The following is a 23249-nucleotide window of genomic DNA, read 5'->3' as shown; positions in this document are numbered from 1 at the left end:
AATGTTCATTTGTTTTAAGTTTTGCCACAAAATTACACTTCCAAATCCACAGAAATATTGTTGCAAAATACAGCTTTTCCTGTATTTTTTCCTTTTAGAGCGTGTTTTGTATGCCGAGTCTAGAACTATTTTAATAAACAATAGCAAATTGAAATAATACACGTGACGTATTTGTTTCTCTTGCGTTATCTAATCGGCTGCGTTTTTAAGTTTTCCTTTCTGTTGCAGTTGGTCATTAAAAATTATAAATCCGAAAAATTATATGAGTATTAGATGTATAGATATCCTTTGTACACAGCACACTCTACCGGTTACAAATGCAAATAAAAAGCAAAATATTAAATTGCTTCCCTGAATTTATGTATGTTATGTAGGTAGTTTTAATGTTTTTTAGGCTTTAATAAGAGGCAAACACTCAGGTCTTCCCAATAATTTTGAGTTTATTTGATAAAAATATATATTAATACAGGTCTAGTATTCCCTAACACTTTTGTTGAAAAACACTTGTATTTTTTGAGTGTTTATTTTTATAAAAAGTGGATTTGTTTGATTTGTTTATACGTTTTATTGAATACTTTTTATTCTTTCAGATACAAAACATGCTACTGTAAATAATACATTTACGCTACTATGTAATAATTTATTGAATCACGTGTATTGCAGATTGCTCACAAGTCTTGCGGCCAGACGAGTCAGCTGTACTAAGGCCTATATATAGGAAATAAACCACTGCATCTGTTTCTGTAGAAGCAGCACATATTACTTTTATATTTTTTCTGCTGAGTGCAATTTAGAGATTATATAAACACGCACTAGTTGAAACTCGTGTTAACACCTAAATTGTATGCAGGGACTGCAATATGAAATTTCTCTGTAAAGCTATCTGTTGGTAAATAGCGTGAAATAGCGTGAAGAGGCGTGTCTTTCTCACCATCATCGTTTTCATTTTTTGTTGTTGTTGAACACTTTCGATGAGATCTCAGCAATTTAAACAGTATATTACCAATAAATTGCACTTAAAAGCCTTTGCGACTCCCATACAAAAGATTGAAAAGAAACAAAATAAAAGTATTTTTTTTCACAGTTTTCCCCGCATTGCGAGGTATCTGAGGTTTAAATCATGAAAGAAAAACAGGAAAATTCGGGAACCTCAAGGAGTGCTAACCTCAGATGACAATGTGGCATTATAAAATACGGAGACACAATTGTACAGATTTATCTTCAAATTAAAACAAATAAAACCCCATTGCAATGTGCGGTTGAATTTATGCCTTTATAATAAACAGAGTTTCTGGTGTTTCTAAAAAAAACACTCGGAACTGCTAAAATTCCTCTCGCAATTTCTCTATGAACATGGCGACAAAATTTACATACAAAATGACTACATGACCTTTAGCCTTTCTGTTTATCTCAACGACACGTCCGGTGCTGATGACATCACAAGGGTTAAAGATTATTATAAAACACATATATACGTATATATTTTAAGTAGATCTTTCAAAATAAAAAAAAGGCGAAAACCACATTTTTAAGAAACTGGAACACATTTAAAAATACACTTCATGCTTTCAAGCTTAAACTGAAATATAACGTAAGAGGTGAAAGTTCACAAAAGCAGAGGGTGTAGTTGAATAACAGCGTTGCCTGTATGTTATGATCTGACGTATGATGCGATTTATCAAGAATCACAAAAGATCTTATGATATTTATTTAATGCTCAAGAAATAAAAATGGCTGCATCGCTCTTGCAGTTCAATGTTAAATCTTATAGAAGCATTACGAGTAGTTCGGTTTGGTGTATTTCATCGCGGTACAAAAACCCCCCTTTGCGAAACAGCAGAAAACTTCATTTGTCTTCTCATAATGTTATGAGTATCATAAAGAATGAAAACCCCTGTGTTAACTGTAAACTTCAGAGGAGCTCACAGTTTCTGGCGTCTTTTTCCAAGGAACAGCTTCGGCATCTCAACACAGGGATTTTAAAGGTACAGCATTTTTTGTAAGTTATCAATAACGAATGCTTTAGTGTTCGCTAAATCTGATCTGGTGAAAGAATGTATGAAGTCTTGACAATGCACTCTTTTTTGTGCTTTTTTTACATTTTACAGAATATTCTCCACAGACCTCTCAGTCCACGGCTGCAAGGGTTACCCAAAATCTTATTTAGAAAGCATTTAGTGAAGAACCCAGTTGGACTCTGGAATATTTTAGGTAAGGTTGTTCTGTCAGTCATGTCTCCTTGTCTGTACTCTTGTATTGTGGAATATGTCTGAATTGCTCTGCCTAATACCCTTTTTTTGTCAGAAATCCCTTTGAATTGTGCACTCATTTAGAGAGATGTGGGTGGGTTGGATGTTCATGCTGTTAATGCATTCAAATGTAGCAATCTGCATCAAGTGAGATTTACAAATTAGAGTCTGAATAATTCTGGGCAAGTTCTGGTCCTTTCATGCAGACGGTAGTGTTCTTTAACAGCCCAAACTGTCCAGGTATCTGAGCACCGAAGAGAGCTGAAGTTCAGATCAGTGGAACTATATCAGTGAGCTTTTGTAAATCCAGCAGGCAGTGTGTGCCTGTTTTATTAGACTCACCTATGGAAACATTTTGGTTTAAAAACAGCCCTATTGACTTTTATGGAGTTTTTTGTCCACATTTCAGTGCTTAAGAGTGATAAAAGCTGAAGAAAGTGAAAGAAAATACAATGCCTCTGAGAACTCAGTACATAAATTGTAGTGTTTGTTTCTTGTGGATAAAAGATTGCCAGATAAATATTTTTGTCTTATGCTTGTGCCTATTCTTTTATTTTTCTACTATCCACTTATTCACAGAAGACAGAAGAGCCACACTTTTCCTGACAGTGAGGGGGCATGGCTACTCAGCTCTTAATTGCTGGCATTCAAGCTGGTGTCAAGAGCAGATGTTTAACTTCAGATTTATCTAATTGATTTAATTTACTCAGATCTCCTGTTTCTAAATTTGGTACCAGACCTTAGGCTAACCCTGTACAACCCTTCCTTCCTTTGCTGTTGCTCCACTGCCAGAATAAACTGGCTCTCCCACTTGTAGCCACCGGAAGCTGAAAATGCCCAAGGATTTGGTTAGCATGTGAATGTACAAAAAAAGCTGTTGTATGATACGCCCTCGTGAATCTGAACTTGATGAATTTGTGCCGATTCACCCTTAATGTGACTGTTTCTAGAAAATTCTAAGTGGTATTGAACGTGTCAATAAAAGACGCAGCCGTCTCATGAAGGAGATTCCTCACGTTTTTATGTTTGATATTTTCAGGAGCAACAAGTCATTTCAGCACTTCCCAGTTCAGACAAGATAAAAACGGGCATGATGGAGCCAAAGGGAAAAGCCCAGAGGAGGACGAAGGTAAAGTTTCCTTCCTCCCCCTGAGGACCACAGGAAAACAAGTCCCTCTTTGACTTGGTCTGCCTGACAGCCTGAGTTAAGGCTATTGTTCTGTTCAGCCCAACTCCGCCACTTTAGCCAAATTCAGAATCTTACTCATTCCTGGATCTTGTATGTCACACAATAAAAAGTGCAGGATTTTGAAATGGCTGCAAGGTGAATATCTGTGCCGTTTCTTGCAGAGGAGAAGAAGCGCCGGGAGCGTGAGGACCAGATGTACCGGGAGCGCCTGCGCACCCTCTTCATCATCGCCGTCATCATGAGCCTGCTGAACTCCATCAACAGCAGCGGGGGCAACATCTCCTGGAACGACTTCGTGCACGAGATGCTGGCCAAGGGGGAGGTGTCCAGGGTGCAGGTGGTGCCGGAGAGCGACATCGTGGAGATCTACTTGCACCCCGGAGCCGTCGTCTTCGGCAGGCCGGTGGGCTCCCGCCGTTCCGAGAGTCTGATTGCACTGCTGCTGGCTGGGCGGTAGTGCTTTCTTACACCTGCAGGAATTGTTGTCTGAACTGTTACAGAATTTAACTTTTAACATGCCCATTATGCCCCATCACTGAGGGGCTGATTCAAATTAGAATAAACTCACACATCATCTCACAAGGGGGCAGTATGGTGGCGCAGTGGTTAGCATTGTTGCCATGCAGCACTGGGACCCTGGGATCAATTCCTGGTGTGCAATGTATGTGGAGTTTGAATGTTCTCCCCCGTGTTCTCGTGGGATTCTTCCAGGTGCTCTAGTTTCCTCCCACAAACCAAAGACATGCTGGAAGGTGATTGAGAAAAGTGGCCCTGATGTGATTGGGTGTGTGTCTGCCTGCCCTGTGATGGCGCCCTGTCCAGTTCGTACCCGGCCTTGTGCCTGTTGATTGCTGGGATAGGCTCCGGGTCCCCTTGCAACCCTGATTTGGAAGAATTGGTTAGAAGATGGACGGATGAATGGATAATCTCACATATTGTTTGTAAGAAGAGATCTCACAAGGTGGCATGATTTGTTCTGACGGTTTGGAGGCCACCTTGAGTTGAAAGCCCAAGGATTCTTCTGACACTGTATGTCATGCTATTGAGTGTGGAAGCACATGGCCAGGGTGCTGTGCGGCAGCTGTCTGAGCTGCTCTGGTCCTGATGATGCCTCTGCCTTCTCAGAGACTGGCCCTGATGTACCGGATGCAGGTGGCCAACATCGACAAGTTTGAGGAGAAGCTCCGAGCCGCAGAGGAGGAGCTCAACATTGACGCAAAGGACAGGATCCCTGTTTCCTACAAGCGCACAGGATTCTTTGGAAAGTGAGTACAGAGGGCCATACCGAAGGGAAGGACCTAAATCGTTGGCCTGGGAGGTTCAGAAGAAGGAATGCTGCCCTTCAATACTTAAAAAAAATGAAAATCCAAGGGGCTGTAGTCATTAGGCATGAGTTCAAAGTACTGAGAATAATGGGTATCAGATCTTATCATGTTAAAGATAGGGAGATGTCCAGCATGTGTTTCCTGTTGGAAGCTGTGTAGATTCATGCTTGTTCTCTCTTGATGTAGTGCTCTGTTCGCCCTGGGCATGGCAGTCGTAGGGGTGGCGATTCTTTGGTACATTTTCCGTCTGGCAGGGATGGCAGGAAGAGAAGGTGGATTCAGTGCCTTTGTAAGTATGACTGCTGGGCGGTGGCCACGTCTCGAGTACACCTATAGACATGAGTCTACAGTGGAGAAAAAATTAATTTACCGGTAGAAATACATAACTTAATTTTGCCTCAGCGTTTTTAGTTTCACAGGGCTAAAAAGGATCACTTCCCCGAGATTTTGACTCTGGCTTGTAATTCTTCATGACCAGAACCAGCTGAAGATGGCTCGCTTCACAATTGTAGATGGCAAGTCTGGTAAAGGCGTCAGTTTCAAAGACGTGGCAGGAATGCATGAGGCTAAGATGGAGGTGAAGGAGTTTGTGGATTATCTCAAGGTAAGGAACTGATATCTTAAGGCATGGCTAAATCAGGGCTAAAAAAGGAAGATGATAAAATGTAGTACAATAATACCTTGGGTAAAAAGTGTGCGTTTTCTGTGATAACACTTGGTTATCGGAAACGTCATTACCTGTGATGGAAGACGTAGGAGGAACAGGTGAGAAACCTCTTCACTGATCTGATTCTGAGAATGCAAAGAAACACAGCTCAGCTACATGTAGAGTGTCCATCAAAGTGTTGCTCATTCAAATCACTTATCATGATTTCTGAACATTCTCTTTCGTGTTTTGCTAAAGAATGATTTTGTTGTTGAAGGAGCTTTATTCCCAGTGGTTTAATTAAAATGAGGTATTATTGTACAATTGTCCTGTAGTGGCAATGTTTTCTAGATATAGTAGTGGGAAGTCACACACTAAAGCATAAAATAAATAAGGGTAAGAATAAAAAGTGTCTGTAAAAGCCATGAAGAAAACACAATCAAGTGCAATAAGGCCGGATTATTACAGCCTGTGGGACACCTGTGAGGCCCGACTGTTAGCGCTTTTCTTGACAGAACCCAGATCGGTACCTCCAGCTTGGGGCCAAGGTGCCGAAAGGCTCCCTCCTGCTGGGGCCCCCAGGCTGCGGCAAGACTCTGCTGGCCAAGGCCGTCGCCACGGAGGCCCAGGTGCCCTTCCTCGCCATCGCGGGGTCGGAGTTCGTGGAGGTCATCGGGGGTGAGATTTTGTTTTGCCCATTCTAGAATACAAACTGGAACACTGCTTTCCTGCAGAAGGTTAAAGAAGTATTTAGTGTCATTGGTAGCAAAATAATAAAAAAATGAGACTGTTTCCAAATATATTTGGCATTTCTTTTGGTTATACAACATTTTGAATGGACAAGTTACCAGGTACCATATTCAGGCTCCGAAGTGAATGTTTACAGGTGACTCGGCTGCAGTGTTTGACAATGACTTGCTAAGCTTGCAGAAGGACATTGGGAACGCGTCCCAGCACCTCTTCTTGTCCCTGCAGGACTGGGAGCTGCCCGGGTGCGAAGCTTATTCAAAGAGGCGCGCGCCCGCGCCCCCTGCATTGTGTACATCGACGAGATCGACGCCGTGGGGAAGAAACGCTCCACGAATATGTCCGGCTTCTCCAATACCGAGGAGGAGCAGACCCTGAACCAGCTGCTGGTGGAGATGGATGGTGAGTTATCTCAGCAATGGCCCTTTACGCATCAGGACACTCCTCCTTCGCATGCCTCTGCTGGTTAGAGATCAGATAAAATAACATTTAAAGGGGAACTGCAAGGCTAGTTTTATATTTTGGGGTTGGAAAAATCGGCATTGATGAGTGCATTTCAAACCATAATGAAAGTAAAATATACACAGTAATGAGTAAAACCTCCAGTGTACTGTACATCATGAAATTTCCAGGTAGGCACAGTGGTACACTGTGATTCAGTGAGGCAACAAAACTTCCAGTGACATGAAGTGACCCTATTACATTGTAAACAGGCAGGCTTGTGAATACATCTCTTTTAATCCAATAGAAATATTGTTCTATATATATATAACTATATATAACTTTGCATACAGGTCACATTGCAACATTTCTGCAGTGAATTGTCATTAGTTGTTACAGTGACTAGTGAGCAGGAAGGGCCGCAACTCTTGCAAATTCTCACTCTCACCCGTGGCAAAAACAGCCACAGACAACATGGCAACCATACAGTACTTTCATAAAGTTCACAATTTCTTGCTTAATTTGGAATTTATCAAATATATATATAAAATGTTGCAATACCATCAATTGATTTATTTTGTTGCTGAGATTTAATAACCAGTCTGAGAAATTGGGACTGCAGTTACCCTTTCAGTAATTTAATGTACTTTAAGAAAACAATGCCGATATACTTTTTCAGCATATATTTATGCCAAAAACATGAAATATGATTTTCTTTTGTTTTTTATTCAGGAATGGGGACCACAGACCATGTGATTGTTCTAGCCTCCACAAACCGAGCAGATATTTTAGATAATGCTCTCATGAGACCAGGACGGCTCGACAGGCATATATTCATTGATCTCCCCACATTACAGGTACAGAAGAGCAGTTTTCAGACAATGAACACCCGGTTATTACAGAGTATCAGAAGAAACGTAGTACTTCCACTTGCAGAAAACTTACAAGTCCTTATCGGGAGAAAATGACAATCTTCTTTTCTAGCTGGCATAAGGACATTTTACCGAACAGACATGACAGTGTCAAATTAATTTTTGTTCTCCTTACCCACCCTTTTGCTTCATATTCCTGCACCCACTCTCTCATCCTCTAACTGAGATTCTGCACCCTGCTTTGTAAACATATCCCTGTTTAATTGTCCGTGTTCATGTGTCCCTCGTTTCAGGAGAGGAGAGAGATTTTTGAACAGCACCTGAAGATCCTGAAGCTCACACAGCCAGCTAGCGTTTATTCGCAGCGATTAGCTGAGCTGACTCCCGGATTCAGCGGTAAAAATCGCCTTGCACTCAGCCACACTTCCGCCTGCGCCAGTCCAGCGCTGAGGCCTCACTTGCAAACATTAAATCTAACTGCAAGGCATATACATGTCGCCAGTCAGTTTTGAAAAGCACTGCAAAAAATGTGAGCTGACTTCTTAGCGCACAATTTATCATTTTGAAAACGGTGTGAAATTTAAAGCAAAATGCACTCAACCTTTTTCTGTCTTGCATATTAATGGCTCTGGGTTGCTGCTCAAGGAGCTGACATTGCAAACATCTGTAACGAGGCAGCCCTGCATGCAGCACGAGAGGGCTACAAATCCATCGACACCTTCAGCTTCGAGTACGCAGTGGAGAGAGTCATCGCGGGTGAGAATGCATTAAAAAAGCTCAAACATTGTACTAATTTTCATGGTATACATGCTTCGCAATCACCAGTTACGCATTCATTGAGTGAAACTTGTAAGTTATAGTAAGTATGTTTATTTGATATGTAGTTTGAAGTTGTAGCCAACATTGAACACAATTTTATGGACTCGTTTACTGTATTTGTATTGTTTGGAGACGGTTGTGGAGGGCAGGAATTAAAATGCAACAGCAGGCTGCTAAAAACAATCTGGAATAAACCAGCCACATCGTCCCAAACTGGTTAAACCACAGAGCCTGTGCTTTCAGAAATCAAGCTACCTGCCACGTAGCCTGGTACTCTGAAGAGTTCTCAGAGCAGATGGCTTTGATTGTGCCTGTTTTATTCTTAGGAAGTGTTAAGAAGAGCAAGATCCTGTCTAAAGAGGAGCAGAAGGTTGTAGCTTTCCATGAGTCAGGTCATGCCCTGGTAGGCTGGCTGCTGGAGCACACAGAGGCTGTCATGAAGGTAACCATCCTCTTTCTCTCTCTGTCTTTGTGCGCCTCTGATACGTAGTATCCACAAGATTAAGAAACACATACTGTAAATTGTGCACTTTTTCTTTATTTGATCCTTTTTAATGTGGTAAGAGGTGGCTTTATGAGTATGCTACCATCTTGGCTAAAAACACAAGCCTAATGCTGTGGCCTTTGAAACAAAGCTCACGGATACAAACACTTTTAAATCTTAGAACAGGAGGCAGAGGGAGCGTTGTGGGAAAACTAGCTCTTTACCATCCATGTCGCTGAATCTGTTTTCTGAAATGACTGGAATATAGTAAACAGCATAGATGGGCTCAGTGGCCTCTTCCCGTTTGTTCATGTTTTTATGTTCTATAACCACATGTCACCTGAGAAAGAAATTCTCAGTTACATTAATTATCAAGACAGAACCCATTTATAAATAAGGGCATTCTCAGCAATGTTTCATTTAGGATGTGGAACCATGCTGAAGTCTCAAAGTACGTTTCCACAGATTTACTTCTCCTGTAGCAGAAATGGTACATCTTACATGTCTAAATTAAACCAAACCAGGAAATTCACTTAGAAAGAGAGCACAGACTCTGATTTAATCGGTCTGTAGCTGGTTAGACCAGCTGCTTATACAACTTACTCGTGTCACCATGTGGTAGGTCTTTCACGTGTCTCTACTTCTTTCACAAAGAGGAAAAAGCAGATCAGAAGTCACTCACCGGTGTGTGTTCTGCTGTTGGATGTTCCCTGCCAGGTGTCCATCGCACCCCGCACCAATGCTGCTTTAGGGTTTGCCCAGATCTTGCCCCGTGAGCAGTTTCTCTTCACCAAGGAGCAGCTGTCTGAGAGGATGTGCATGGCGCTGGGTGGACGGGTGTCCGAGGCCATCACCTTTAATAAGGTCACCACAGGTACAGTAAACAGCTACGCACACAAACACACTGACGCCAGCATATTATTGTGACGTTTTCCCCATCTATTAGTATTCACTGATAAAATGTGATGATGAGAAATAAAATGAAAGATGATCGGCAATTTAGCAGCTTCCTGTGCTGATTGCTGGAGCTCTGGAGAACCTACAATGGGGGAAAAAGGCCTAGAATGAACTCCAATTCCAATGTGTCTGTGTACAGCACTGCTGTACTGGGAGCTGTGTGCGTGATGGTTCCGGTGTGTTTTCCAGGTGCCCAGGATGACCTACGAAAGGTGACCCGGGTGGCTTACTCCATGGTGAAGCAGTATGGCATGGTGCCCAGTGTGGGCCAGGTCTCCTTCCCTGAGACTGAAGAAGAGGGGGCTGTCGGCCGTAGACCCTTCAGCCAGGGTCTGCAGGAGCAGATGGACCATGTGTGTATGGGCAGAGTGCTCTGCACCTCCATTATACAGCTATGATATTTCTTCATCTGTGTTTCTTTCTTTTTCTAATTAAATTATTATTTGACCTACCATATTAAAAGTACGGGTCAAAAGGTGCATGTTTGTATAAACAGTCTAAGACTATTTGGGACTCTACATTTTTTAAGAGAGTTGGACAAAATAAGCATTTAGTACTCCGCATGAAGAGCCAAGCAAGGTGTTAGTTGTGAGACTTAACAATGGAACTTAAGTTGACTAAAAAAATAGAAAACTCACCCCATAGTTGTGTTCTGGTCTTGTAGGAAGCCAAGATGCTAGTAGCCCGTGCATACAGGAAGACGGAGAAGCTGCTTCTTGACAACCGAGATAAACTGATCATGGTAAGGGCTTCCCTCTGTTCTCTTGTTTTTGTTTCGTCTTAATTCACAGTCCAACGGGAGTGAAGTGAGTTTGGCACGTGTCCATGTGTGTGGGTCTGTGTGTTCGTAGCTCGCCAACGCACTGCTGGAGAGGGAGGTGGTGAACTACGATGACATGGAGGCTCTGCTCGGTCCCCCGCCCCATGGGCCCAAGAAGATGATCGCCCCGCAGAGCTGGATCGAGGCGGAGAAAGACAAGCAGGACACTGGCGAAGAGGAGCCGCGGAAGAGGAGACGGCCCGCCCGCAAGGAAGAGGAGCACAACCTGGGGCCTGTCTGAGCTCGGACACAGCAGCTGCCCTTCAGCGCTCTCGCTTTCTGAAACCTCCCTGGTGCACGCAGGCTCCTGTCGGCTCTGCACCTCTTTCACGCACTTTTGAAGCTGGTGGAAACTAGGAGTTTGAAAACCCCTTCGGAAACGGGCTGCATCAGATTCTCCTGTTGCCGTGTGTCAACTGCTGTCCCTCTGTTGACTTTGTTGTTCAATTATAAAGCAGTTAATACCTTCACAAACCATGCAGCTTTAGTCTGTGATATCTAGATGCATAAAGAGGTTCACTTCTTGGCACTTAGTTTTATGCCCATCGAGATTTTGCTTCTGTGACTTGATTGCCACCATATTATTATTCTTACCATACAGTCTCTTAGGCTTGAATATCCCAGGCGTATTTATTAAATGAATTCCTCTTAGTTGAGGTTCCCTCGACTGTATGAATATTATCCAGTGTATGGATTGTAGAGTTGATAAAGATCAGTTGGAGATCCTGCTGACATGTCTTGCAATTTAGTTACTGGAACTCTGGAAGTGGGATGCAGATGTTCTCCTTTGTTTTGAATCAACTTGAGGGACATCTGGAAAAAAAAACCTTTATAATACAACCTTGGTTATTTTAAGAATCAAAAAGAAAAGGGTGTAATGATTCATTCTAGTTGGTTTGTATATTCCACTGTGGCAAGGTGCAGGTGGAAGTGTTTGCTGTGTGGGAGAATCCTCACAATAAAGAGACTTTAAAGTCAAGGCTGGCCTTTGCTGTGTCCATGTGTGTAGCTGTGTGCAGAGCAAATGTTTCCTATGTAGGGTAGACATTTTCATCTGAGAAGTGGAGAACTGAAGAACAACAGCAAGACCAGGTAAACTAGAGATATTTTGTGTCATATCAAACGTGCTTTAAAAACTCCACACCCGGGGTCCCACACAGAATTAATTCTATCATTGGCCCAGGAAGTACATCAGAGCTCCGTTGCAACTGACATCCTTGGAGTCTTCAGAATATAATTTAAAGGGTTTGATCTTATTGATGTCTTGTTTTGTTTTAATTGTGGGGTGATTGAAATGTGTGTAAACTGATCACACAAATTGTAACGCTGTTTTGTGCTTGGTGCCATTGCTGTCATTATTCTAGTGGACACCAGTGGATTCCAAAGGGTTTTAGAATCAGTGGGAAACTTATAAAAATAAGTAGAAAATAAACCACTGCTGTAAAATCACCAGCAGAATATCAGTCGATCCATTCCTGTTACTGCCACAATGATGTTAGGTGCTACAACACAGGCATGCCGAACCCTGAGTCTTCTAATGCCAATGAAAAGGGAGACACCTAACAGTTTCTTATAACTTTTTTTAACTGTCCTAGCGTCGAATTTGTACATTTTCCACACGGTTTTTTCAGGTTACTTTTCACACGATAGAATTAAATACTCTTATAAAACGGTTAATACCTCGCAGGGAATTTGGCTCCTAATTATTTTTGAAAACTTTCACCGTTTATGTTAAGTAGATTAAAAGTTAGTACAGTTCTTAGTTATTGGAGAAAGCTATAAAACTGTCGTTGCTATTTATAGCACGACCCACCAGGCCGGTACAACCCATGAGGAGAGGGGAGGTGACCAGTCTCTCCAGTTAATCTGGGAGCGCTGCGGCCCTACCCTCCAGTGTGAACGTCAGACGCTACGTCGCGCATTTTGCGGAAGGGAAGGAGATAAACACATTCAATACTGACCTGCATTTAACGTGGTTTTGGAGCCAATCCGGGAGGTAAGGGAATTATTTCTTACATTTTGGCTCGGTGTGAAAGTAGACTTTCGTGTTCTTCGTACTGGGGATACCGAAAGTGCAATTTGTTAACAGTTGAGGGAAGGAATTGAACCACTATCCCAGAATGTCTCGATGTGCGTTTTTCTTCCTCCCTGTGTGTTAAATTGATATTTACTTCCTGGTGCGGATTGTCTATATATATATACACACACACGTCGTTTTTATTATAATGGTTTCGAAATGTTTAACCCTCATTTAAAAAAAAAAATCCAAACTCCGTTTCTGAGCAAGGCCCCCCGCACCAATCATTTCGTTTTTAAGTAGTTTGAGTTTGAGATTCCGATCAGCCCAGGCAGCTAACAAAAAGAGCCGAAGTTACTGGCGTATCAGATCGGTTTCTTTGTCCTGTCTATTCACAGCGATTTCATTTCGCCCATAAAAAATATAAAGTAAAGACGGATCCGGTCCCCCCCCCAAAATGTGTTTTTCTACTTGATCTCATTATTTTGTCATTGGCACTATAGTTGCTGCTGTAAACAGTATCTAATGGCTTGATAGTAAATGTCATGGGCTTCGGTCTATCAGTCGCTTTGTTAACGTTATTCCTCCTGTTAAACAAAACACGAATACAATTATTTGAATTTCTGTTTCATATAATCGGGTAATAGGCATATTAGAATCCACATTTATCAAGATGCTTGAAAGAAAAGGATAGCAGGTCGAACAATGAAACTCTAATAGTAATCTTTAGTACATTTTTTTACAAGGCAGCACGGTACAGTATTTACGCTTCAACAATTGTGACTGGCCAGTTTATTTCAAATGGGGCCTGTGTGCGGTGTGTATTAACATGGGATCAGTGTGAAATGTCCGCTCAATTCAGTAGTGTGACCTGGCCTCTTCCATTATAAACTGTGCTGATGTCATGGGTTTTGAGCATATGATCGGGGTGACGCAATTTCGAAAGTATTAGCTTACGTCCTACCTCCTAAATGAAAAGCATTGTCATTGGATTGGTATCTTCATATTTAAACTTCATATTAAAACCGTTTTAAAAGAACAATACGTTAAATTTCCATTTCCATTTTTTTAGCACTTCATTCATTGGTATGTAATGAAGTGCAAAGCCTTCCTGCAGTCCCAAGGAAGGTTTTCAAGACAAATTTGAATGTGATATTTTTCCTTTGACCGTGCATAAAGTGTTGCATTATAGTCCAGTTGAATTATAGTACAGCAATTGCATTTCCATGAGGCAGATACTTAATTTCATTCAGTAGCTTAATTCATTTAACATTCTGGTCATGTAAATTCCTGTAACAGTGCTGAGTAATGACTGTGTGGATTTATGTATTTTATGTAATGTTGTATTTATTTTTAATGTGATCATTATGTGCTGTTCATTTGTTTTTGTTTTTTTGTTTGTCTATCTGTGTATTAAACATAGCTACTTGGACACAAAAAAATCTGAAAAATCAGACAATAAAGTATATTGTATATTATTTGTATGGTATTGTAAAATGTAGCTTTTGAGTTTAGGCATCTTGGAGCTTAGTAAAGCTGATGCTGGTGAGTTATGCAGAATGGCAGGTGGTCTGTATTTCACCTACTTTTTGCTTCAGGACCTCAGTGTGTACCAGACCGCAGGGGTACCGCGGACGGGTTGTCTGTGAAAACTGCTGTAAGTTAGCGCCGACTCCTCCTCTGCTCACAAGAAGCTGTCATCATGCTTGGCGGCGGATTTAAAGCAGAGAGGCTTCGTGTCAATCTCCGACTGGTCATCAACCGCCTGAAGCTCTTGGAGAAGAAGAAAAGTGAGTGCTGTCTCTCCGCTCGTCGTTTCTGCCCAGCCTGTTTTAAACTCCGACTGTAAGATGAAGGAGATAATGTGATATCGGCGGTTCATACATGCTGAATCAGGAAGTCACTTGACTTGGACAGGAAATGTGTACATGTAAATAGGCTTGTCCATTTTTGCTTGGCAAAAATACCCCACACACGTAACCTCTCTTCAAAAACATTATTTTACAATTAATTCTGTCAATTGGTGGGTTTTGTTTTAATTTCCATATAGTTTACTGGCAATTCCTACTCTCTGTTAAAGCAAGCGGATGGGCACTTTGCCATTTTCTGCTGTATCCTTAATATAGTTACAAGAAGGTATAAATGGCAAATTACAAGTCCTACTGAGAGACAATTTAGCATTGTTTTGTTCAGTAATTTCTTCTAGTAAAGATGTGTGTGTGTGAACAAGTAAAAAAAAAAAACGCAGGAAAAACAAATATGAAGATCTTAACAGCAGCCCTAATGCAGTCTTTGTCCGGGATGTCCGTCTGCAGCGGAGCTCGCTCAGAAGGCCCGTAAGGAGATCGCTGATTACCTGTCATCGGGAAAGGATGAACGAGCGAGGATCCGAGTGGAGCACATCATCCGGGAGGACTACCTTGTGGAGGCCATGGAGATCCTGGAGCTGTACTGCGACCTGCTGCTGGCCCGCTTCGGCCTCATCCAGTCCATGAAGTGAGGGGCCGCCCTCTCCTCCCATTTACCCCATAATCCTTAGGGATGCAGGAGCAGAGGTGACAGGTTGAAGGGTCACGAGTGTAATCTTTATCTCATACCATCATTGTTCCTGTGCTTATTCTGCACACTTTAAATCTGCCACCTCTTTCAGAATGTAAAACTCACAATAGATAGAAATGTGCATTTCCATTTTCTTTTTCAATTTTTTTTTCAGCTTTTTAACAATTGGGCAAAACATTTCTCAGGAAGAAATGAAATTTACAAGGGGCAAGAGAGCACTACTTGTGTGTCAAATTGCAGTGCAGGAATGAACTTCTGAATTAATTCTTCTCCTGGGCCTCATTCAGCTGTCACGTTGTTTGCAGGGAGCTGGATCCAGGCCTGCAGGAGGCAGTGTCCACACTCATCTGGGCTGCCCCCCGTCTGCAGTCAGAAGTGACCGAGCTCAAGATGGTGAGTAGCACCGCCTTAGTGTTTCGAAACAGATATTACATAAAGCCGGAACTGCGTGTATCACCTATTCTTGAATGTGATTTAGTGCAAACAAGGGTATTCTGAGTTTCACACTATATAAATATGACCTAGAGTGGGTATGTATTATTGCATTGTGTTATTGTTGAAAGATGATAAATTATATTGTTCAAAATTAATTCTACGTAAGAATCCTTCCAAGTGCGGCATCTGTTGTCTACACTGTAAAAGGAATGAAGCGCTTCTGAAGGAATTTTTGAAGATGCAGGAGTATCAGTTATAATTGAATTCTTTTTTTTCCCCACAGTGAGCTAAAAGGGAGAGAGGAATCGGCTAATTCTATCTGCTCTTTATACAGGTCTCAGATCAGCTATGTGCCAAATACAGTAAGGAATATGGCAAGCTGTGCAGGACGAACCAAATTGGAACGGTCAATGACAGGGTAGGCCCATCTGAATGCCACATTTCTGTTTTTTTTACTCATCATTTTACAGTTTGTATATTTAGATGCCTGTACTATAAAACAGTCTTAAGAGTGGAATATTCAGAGGTTAGTTGAGATGCTTTTGCTTAGCCCTGTTGCTTCCTGGCTTGTTTATTTCTGCCCAGAACATGGTGATACATTTAATAGTGCTTAGTATTTAATGTTTTAGTATTTTTTCTTTGTTCTTCATATCCTAAAACCCTGGAAGCCTCACTGATAAAACTCATTTTTGCTTTACCTCCTGCAGCTGATGCACAAACTTAGCGTGGAGGCTCCCCCTAAGATCTTGGTAGAACGCTACCTCATCGAAATCGCCAAGAATTACAATGTGCCGTATGAGCCCGATGCCATCGTGCGGGTGAGAGGCCAGGGTTTTCTCTACCTACTTGTGTAGCAGGAGCCTTTTTCCTACGTTTCCCAAGGTTTGTCTGCCTGTGCGGAGCCGTGATCAGGCTGCTGTGTGGGCTGTAGCAGAATGGAAAGACTACATTTCGGCCTGTCCTTATCGATTGCAGTTTGTCTTGTATTAGTTCAAATTGACTAACAGAACTCCATATTGCAGGTATATTAGATCATTTGTATACATCAGGGTATTGTTTTAGGAGCAGACAAAAACTTGTACTTTTTTTAAACTAAAAGTAAAGGCGTACAGATGAGAAGAGGGGCAGTTATTTAGTCTCATGTATACTTCTCAGAAACTCAAGAACTGTAAGAATCTTTTGAGCTGGGGTGTTTAAGTGTATTGAAGTGAAGCTGAGAGAAGAGAGTAGAATGGAGTACAGGAATTCATTGCCATCTGTTCTTGTACATTAGAGTTCTTATTCGTGCCGATCTCCCAGGACATACACAGTACTACAGACAACACCACACAATGTAGACAGCACGATACAGAACGGTGCATAATAAACCAGAACAATACATATGTTGTAACAACCATAATAATAATTATGTGGTAGAGAACAGTAAATATGTGGTAGTGAAAATGACATGGTAGTCCAAGTGCAGAGTGCAGAGGCGCACAGTTAGCTGTTAAGGATGTGCCCTGCCGTAGCGTGGAAGCTGTTCTTAAGTCTACTGGTGCGAGGGGGGTCCGTGGGTGTGCAGACTGTGATGTGCTGTGGTACCCTGCTTCCCCTACAGCCAGAGGTCTGCCCGGGAGAGGAAGCCGACCTTATCGAAATGGGCAACGATAACAAGAAGCCCGGGGGTGGAGGTGGCGGCGGTGGCGGTGGCTTCACGGCTCCTGCTGGGACAGTGCCCATGCCCATGCCCATGCCAATGCCCATGCCCATGCCTTCACCTCATGTTCCCTTCAACTACCCTCCGCCCAAAGGACCAGTAAGAACGCTATTTTCTTTGCTTAGAAGTACAGTAAGAACCAAATTAATGAAATGCTGTAAGTCCTTCAAATGTAGTTCCTTAAGCTGGGGAGTCTTTGTCATGTGAGGTAGTAGAAACGTGGAAGCACAAGGAAAAGAACCCTTCTCGCTCTTACCTTGACCGATTGAAAATGTTACCAGCTAGCTGCTTTTCCCGTTTTCATGTTTTACGTTTTGTGTGCAGGAGACTTTCAGTGGCCCTCCAGTTGGCACCTACGATGCCTTTAACAACTTCCAGCCCCCAGGGAGAGGTGGGCAGCCTCCACAGTTGCCTAGCTGCCCCCCAACCTATGAGTCTGTAAGTGTGCCATCCTTCTCCCTCCTTCAGCCTGACCGACAGACAACCGGCCAGCTCAGTTCCCAGGGAAGAATAGTTTCTTATTGCTTCCATGACTGCTTTGCGCTCAATAACATCGCTAGCCAGCTCTGTGCCTTTGTGTCACAACATGCCACCCCCCTGAGGAGCCCAGCATGTTAGAATAATTGTCTTTTTTTCTGGAACACACTAACCCCTTGTTATGTATAGCAATCCGATCTCATGTTCTGTGTTTTAACTTGGAGATTTCAAAACGCAATCAGGAAACGTTTTGTAGTATTGTGGTAAATTGTCTACAGACAGTGCAAAAAATTCACAATCACATATTACTGTGTTTGGTTGGCCTGCAAATTGAGTGCTCTACACAGAGTAATCCAACAAAGGTTTAATTTTTTATTAAGGTATAATAACCCATGAAGGGTTTAGATATATATATGGTTCATTCCATATAACTATATAAATCTAACCACATTAATTGAAGCAGTTTTTTATAGACTTCCATCTGAAAGTCTAGTGCCTGTCTGTAGAAGAGTACTCCTCAGTTATTGCTGTGCTTTTTACAAAGGCATGCATTGGAATGTTCACTGCATTAGAACAGGGTGAGAAGAATGTGGCAGTCTTATTTTACATGCATGCTGATCTGTGTTTGTCTTTCCTAGATCGAGGAACTTGGTTTTAAACCAATATCTGATCCTGCTCCACAGGTTACTGGTAAGTTTAACTTGTAGACTCGTAGTGCCTCCTAAACTGCTTAAGTGGTTAAATGGAAGTTATCAGCTGAATTTCGGGAGGGATAACAACGTCAAGTCAGTCTTTAAAAATGAGCTATGTTTACCTGTCGTCAATCTCAGACATCCCTCCTCTGCCCTATCTCCACCTTGCAGCTGCCCATGGCTCTCTGAATGGGGATTGAGCCCCGCTTCCTATGGTCCTCAAGCGGGTTAAGCCAAACGTTTCTTGCCAAGTATTCCAAACATTCACAAAGCATTCAATTCTTTGATGTTGGCTCTAGTGAAATACATGCTGGAGTGCAAGTATGAAGAGGGGCAGCATTGGCGAAACCCTTATTTATTCATTGGCACAGAAGCAGTCCGATTTTTTTTTCCTCACTTTTTAGTGGCTGCTGGTGAAACTGTGAAAACAGTCGATCAGCATTTGTTTATAGGAAGTGTTAAATTATGATTTGAAGGTGTGGACAGGTCAAAGGCAAGAAGGAATCAAGTGAGATGTACCATTTCTCTAAGGACTTTCTTCCTCTTTAGGGCCTTCCAATAAGATGTACGACAACTCAGGCCTCCCAGAACTCCCCTCTGTACCTGACACACTTCCTGCCTCATCTATTGGTGGAAATGCAGCCCCCTCTGACGACATCGACTTTGATGACCTGTCGCGCCGCTTTGAGGAGCTCAAGAAGAAAACCTAAATGCCACAGGGCTCCCTGCCTGTGCTCTTCTTTCACTACAGTTAACAGGAAAAGCTAAACCCCTGGAGAATAGGATACAGACGGTCTTGCGGCAAATCTTTGATACCTCTACTGTTTGTTACAGATCCCAATATTATTTCATCTTATTAAAACACAAAATTCTGACTGGTAGGGAAGTAATATTTGAAGGCAAGATTACTCTGGGAATGAATACTCCATTGATTTTATAGATAAAGGAATGGATAATGGGACAAAACCTTGTAAACTTATTAAAATTATTACCAGTGTTTAGTCAGAACTCAAAGCTGCGTCTAAACTGATATCTCACAAGAAGCCTTTTTCTAAGTACTTTGGATTAATCTCTTTTTCGATAGCATTTGGTGTTCTGTTTAACAAGTTGTACCATCTGTTGTGTTTTGTTAGAAGATCACAGCATGTGATGAAACCTTGAATGTGTGTTGATAATTTTAATGGATGGTGTGCATCTTTGAGAGGTAAATGAGGAAATTACACTACTAGGAATATAAAGCAAACCCTGTTGTCTGAGCAGCGCAATAACTCCTTCACCTCTCCTGTTTCATCTCAACCCTGGTTCGGAAACCCTTCAAACAGAGAATGCACTAATGGATTTTAAAGGTTAAGAGCGCCATTAGATACGTTTTTAAAGTATATGTATGTTATGCACACTTTTTTTACATGGTATCTTGTTTTGGTCTTTAGTTTATTGTAACAAAAATGCCATTATGTTTTGCATTTCTCTTTGCTGTGAAAGGCAGTGGATGTGATGAGATGCTGGGAAGGACAGATTTTATCTCCGACACAGTTTTCAGAAAGATTGCATGTAATGATGCGGCGTTCGCCTAAAGAAAGGGTGGCAGGGCTGCACAAGGCACAGCATAGTTTAACAAGCTACTGTATGTGTTGACAAAATAACAAGAAACAGGCCTTGAGTGCTAGTTTTTCCGAAATTGTTTCAAATATGGAGATGTGACCTTTCCAAAAACTGTTCAGATAGCTCAGAAAAGAAATTCAGAGAATGTGGAGCTCTTCAATTACAGAAATTATTGCTCATCTCTGCTATTCTGGTTTGAAAATCAGTGACAGACATTTCAAGTTGTTTTTACTCATCTGCAATGCCAAAATGAATGGTGATACTATATCGGGCTCGAAGAGCCATTTAAAGACAGGCTTTGGCAAAGCCAGGTTTGTAATCCTTGTCTTTACTTGAACGAAATTCAAAACTCCTAAGTAAAACCAGTGCTGCAGAAAATGCATTATGGGAGTGGGATTATAATCATATGAAATGCGGGATGTTCATTCCTGATTCATTAAGTGTATAATCAAGCATGGAAAGGTATTTAGCTGAACATGTATTTTTAATTTGGTCTGAAAATCATTCAGCTCAAAATGGCAGACACAATTGATTTTTCACCTGAACTCCCAGGGTCTGAGTATCCTTCAAGTACAGAAACACACATGCTCTTTTGTTTTATTTTTAAGCGTCTTGCTTTGTTTTTGAAAATAAAAAAAAATCAACTACCGGAGAAAAGCAGATATGTGATATTAGGATTTTTCAGTTTCAGCTAATACCATAGACAACTCAGAATTTTGTAGTCAAACATCACGAAACTCAACATATAGGGGGTGTATAACTTGGTGTTTAAAATAAATCTGATTTAGCTTTTTCTAATGTGTATGTTTGTATATCTGCTTTATGTTGCCTTAGTAATTTTCCTTTAACAGTGGCCTTTACTGTGTAGTATGAGGTCAGTAAACATACATGGAAGAGGTGCTGATGGTTTCTGTTATTGTGCAGGTTATGTTGTGTTTTGCTTACTGATGTATTTATTTTATTTCAGAATTTTTATTAACTTGTTATTCCAATAGAATTAAAGGATACCAATTTTTCTTTTCATCTGAGGTCAACACGATTCTGGCATTGCAAGGTGATGTAAAAAAATAATTCCCCTTTCCTTAAAAGACTGAAACATTTACTAATGTTACAGTATAAGTGATATACTGGCTCACATGTTCTGTTATGCTTCAGATTTCCTAATTCATCATAGGGGTAAAGCAAATTCAGTCATTTCTTGCTACGTGTAACTTTTCATTCACACTTGGCTCATCTGTTTTACATCCAGTCTTCCACTTCTCTTATGGTCTTGGGATTTAAAAGCACACTCCTGCTGTTGTAATTATAACCATCTTAGTGTAATTTGTTTTCCTTTTTGAATTATTGTAGTGCTTCTGAAGGTTAGGTATGATTCCCTGTAGTGAAAATATATTTTACTGTTAACTGACAACTTTAAAATATTTTTTTCTTGGTTAAAAGTGGTATAATAAATATATTTCAAATATTAATACAAAGAGGCCTGATCTGTTTCTGAAGAATTTCTCTCTTCTGAAAGGTCAAAAGGCTGTGCCAAAGATGTAAGCTAGATTTTAAAAAATCCAGATCTTTTATAGTTTAAAAGCTGGTGTCTTATAAGAAGAAAATCTTCTGTTCTTTCAACACTTGTGGAATATTGAACCATAGCGAAACCTTTCATGTTCTGAACCAAGATAAAACAGCCCTCATATAGCTCCAATAATTATGCCAGCCACCAGAGGGCAGGCTACACTTATACACAGATACTGATGACTAGTTTCATAAAGTTTAGTTCCAAATGTGTTCATCATAAGTGAAACAGCAAATAGAAGCCAACAAAACTAATCTTAAAACAATAAATCACACTGCTAAAGTCCAGCAACTAATAAAACCAATGAAAGAATCTGAACATCTAGAAGCAGCTGAACTCATCAGAGCTTTTTAGAGCTAGGATAAAGCACGCCTCTGAGATATGAGGAGGTCGGCAATTGAAAGCACAGTCTGATAGTCTTCAGTGGCCCTCTTCCGGTCTCACACTTTGCTGCGTGTTGAATAAAACCTATATGTATTTAGAAAATATCAGACGTTCGGAGTGTGCTCATTGTAACACTACACAATAACTGAGAGTAGCATATTTGTCAGCTCTCCCCGGTGTTTTCCCAGGCCCAACCGAGAGAACAGGAGTTTGGAAAGATCACACCAGCCCACCTTACCCCCCCCCCCCCCCCCCCACAGCTCCAACAGGCAGCCCCTTTACTCACCAGCAGATAAAAGTGGCTGCTGCTGTGGAGAGCAGAGAAAGGAGAAAAAGGTATGAACATCAGAGTTTGCACTGCCAGGGCTGGAACATCCATCCCAGTCTCTGCCTTGTCCACACAGCTGGGCGAGATATTGCAAGTTCTGAGAGAGGAGAGAGCACATTCTCATTTTCAATTCATTGACATTCAAACGCAAAGCATTCAGGCAGATACGGATATACATATGTCAGGATTCTACTTTAACCCTAATCTTTGCTATGCATAAGTAAATAAGGGCAGTTCTGAATCTTGTGCAATGTTCCTCGATCATATGTGAGAGGGAGAGCTCACAGCCCTTCAGTTTGGGGGTGGCAGGGCAGTGAAGGCAGATGGGCACTGGAGTGATAGGGATGGGGCCTGTTTTTGGAGGGTGCATGCCTGGCACTTTGGTGGGGATGGGCATGGGCGAGACAATCTGAAGAGCTGGACAATGAGCAGGTTGATAGGGAACATGGTGAGAGAAGACTGGATGCCCACCATCACATCCTGCCAGGAGAAGGAATACACACCTGCAACACAAGGAAAACACACAAAAGCTCATTTTGGGCCTACACTTCATTGCTTGGATAACACATACTAAAATGACCACATTGCCATGATTAAAAAATAGAAAAATTACATAGAACAACTTAATTGTAATTACCATACGTAACTACTACTTATGTATAGTATGATATCCTGCACTTACAGTGACAAGTGAAAAGTATTCCGACCCTTCCTATTGGTCTCATTTTGTGAACTTACAACAAAACAAGTTGTGTTGTTCGACACAGACACAGCTGTAATGATGAGTCACACATCTGAACAAAGCACTGTTATCTCGGAAAGAGGCTAAAAGATGTGGACAGCGGCTTTTCTCCGCACCGAGGGCCTCCAACAGGCTGGGGCCCTCTGACTGTGCGCTCCAGTATGTGATGTTGCAAAGCATGGAGCAGAGCAGCAGGGA

The 23249-nt window shown here is 41.6% G+C and overlaps 2 protein-coding genes across 2 annotated transcripts; both read left to right on the top strand.

Annotated features, from left to right (window-relative positions):
* The first annotated feature begins 1608 nt into the window (after nt 1–1608).
* spg7 (SPG7 matrix AAA peptidase subunit, paraplegin) lies at nt 1609–11528 on the top strand. Its single transcript, XM_088938952.1, has 17 exons — nt 1609–1985; nt 2109–2211; nt 3289–3378; nt 3600–3841; nt 4564–4703; nt 4950–5052; nt 5242–5367; nt 5925–6087; nt 6385–6558; nt 7330–7454; nt 7763–7865; nt 8115–8225; nt 8615–8730; nt 9490–9646; nt 9919–10082; nt 10394–10471; nt 10581–11528. Exons 1-17 carry the CDS (start codon nt 1731–1733, stop codon nt 10788–10790), a joined length of 2460 nt encoding a protein of 819 aa, XP_088795078.1. The 5' UTR covers nt 1609–1730; the 3' UTR covers nt 10791–11528.
* Nucleotides 11529–12413: 885 nt separating this feature from the next.
* Nucleotides 12414–21505, top strand: ist1 (IST1 factor associated with ESCRT-III). Its single transcript, XM_088938895.1, has 10 exons — nt 12414–12545; nt 14165–14356; nt 14882–15062; nt 15431–15518; nt 15895–15978; nt 16268–16378; nt 17161–17358; nt 17584–17697; nt 18375–18426; nt 18978–21505. The coding sequence occupies exons 2-10, from the start codon at nt 14269–14271 to the stop codon at nt 19136–19138; spliced, it is 1077 nt and encodes a 358-aa protein (XP_088795021.1). The 5' UTR covers nt 12414–12545; nt 14165–14268; the 3' UTR covers nt 19139–21505.
* Nucleotides 21506–23249: the final 1744 nt, after the last annotated feature.

The sequence above is a fragment of the Atractosteus spatula genome, chromosome 21 (genome assembly GCF_055471065.1).
Source record: "Atractosteus spatula isolate fAtrSpa1 chromosome 21, fAtrSpa1.hap1, whole genome shotgun sequence".
In the NCBI taxonomy this organism is placed as follows: Eukaryota; Metazoa; Chordata; class Actinopteri; order Semionotiformes; family Lepisosteidae; genus Atractosteus; species Atractosteus spatula.
Note: the sequence above shows the minus strand (reverse complement) of the source record. Positions and strands in the feature narration are given on the sequence as shown.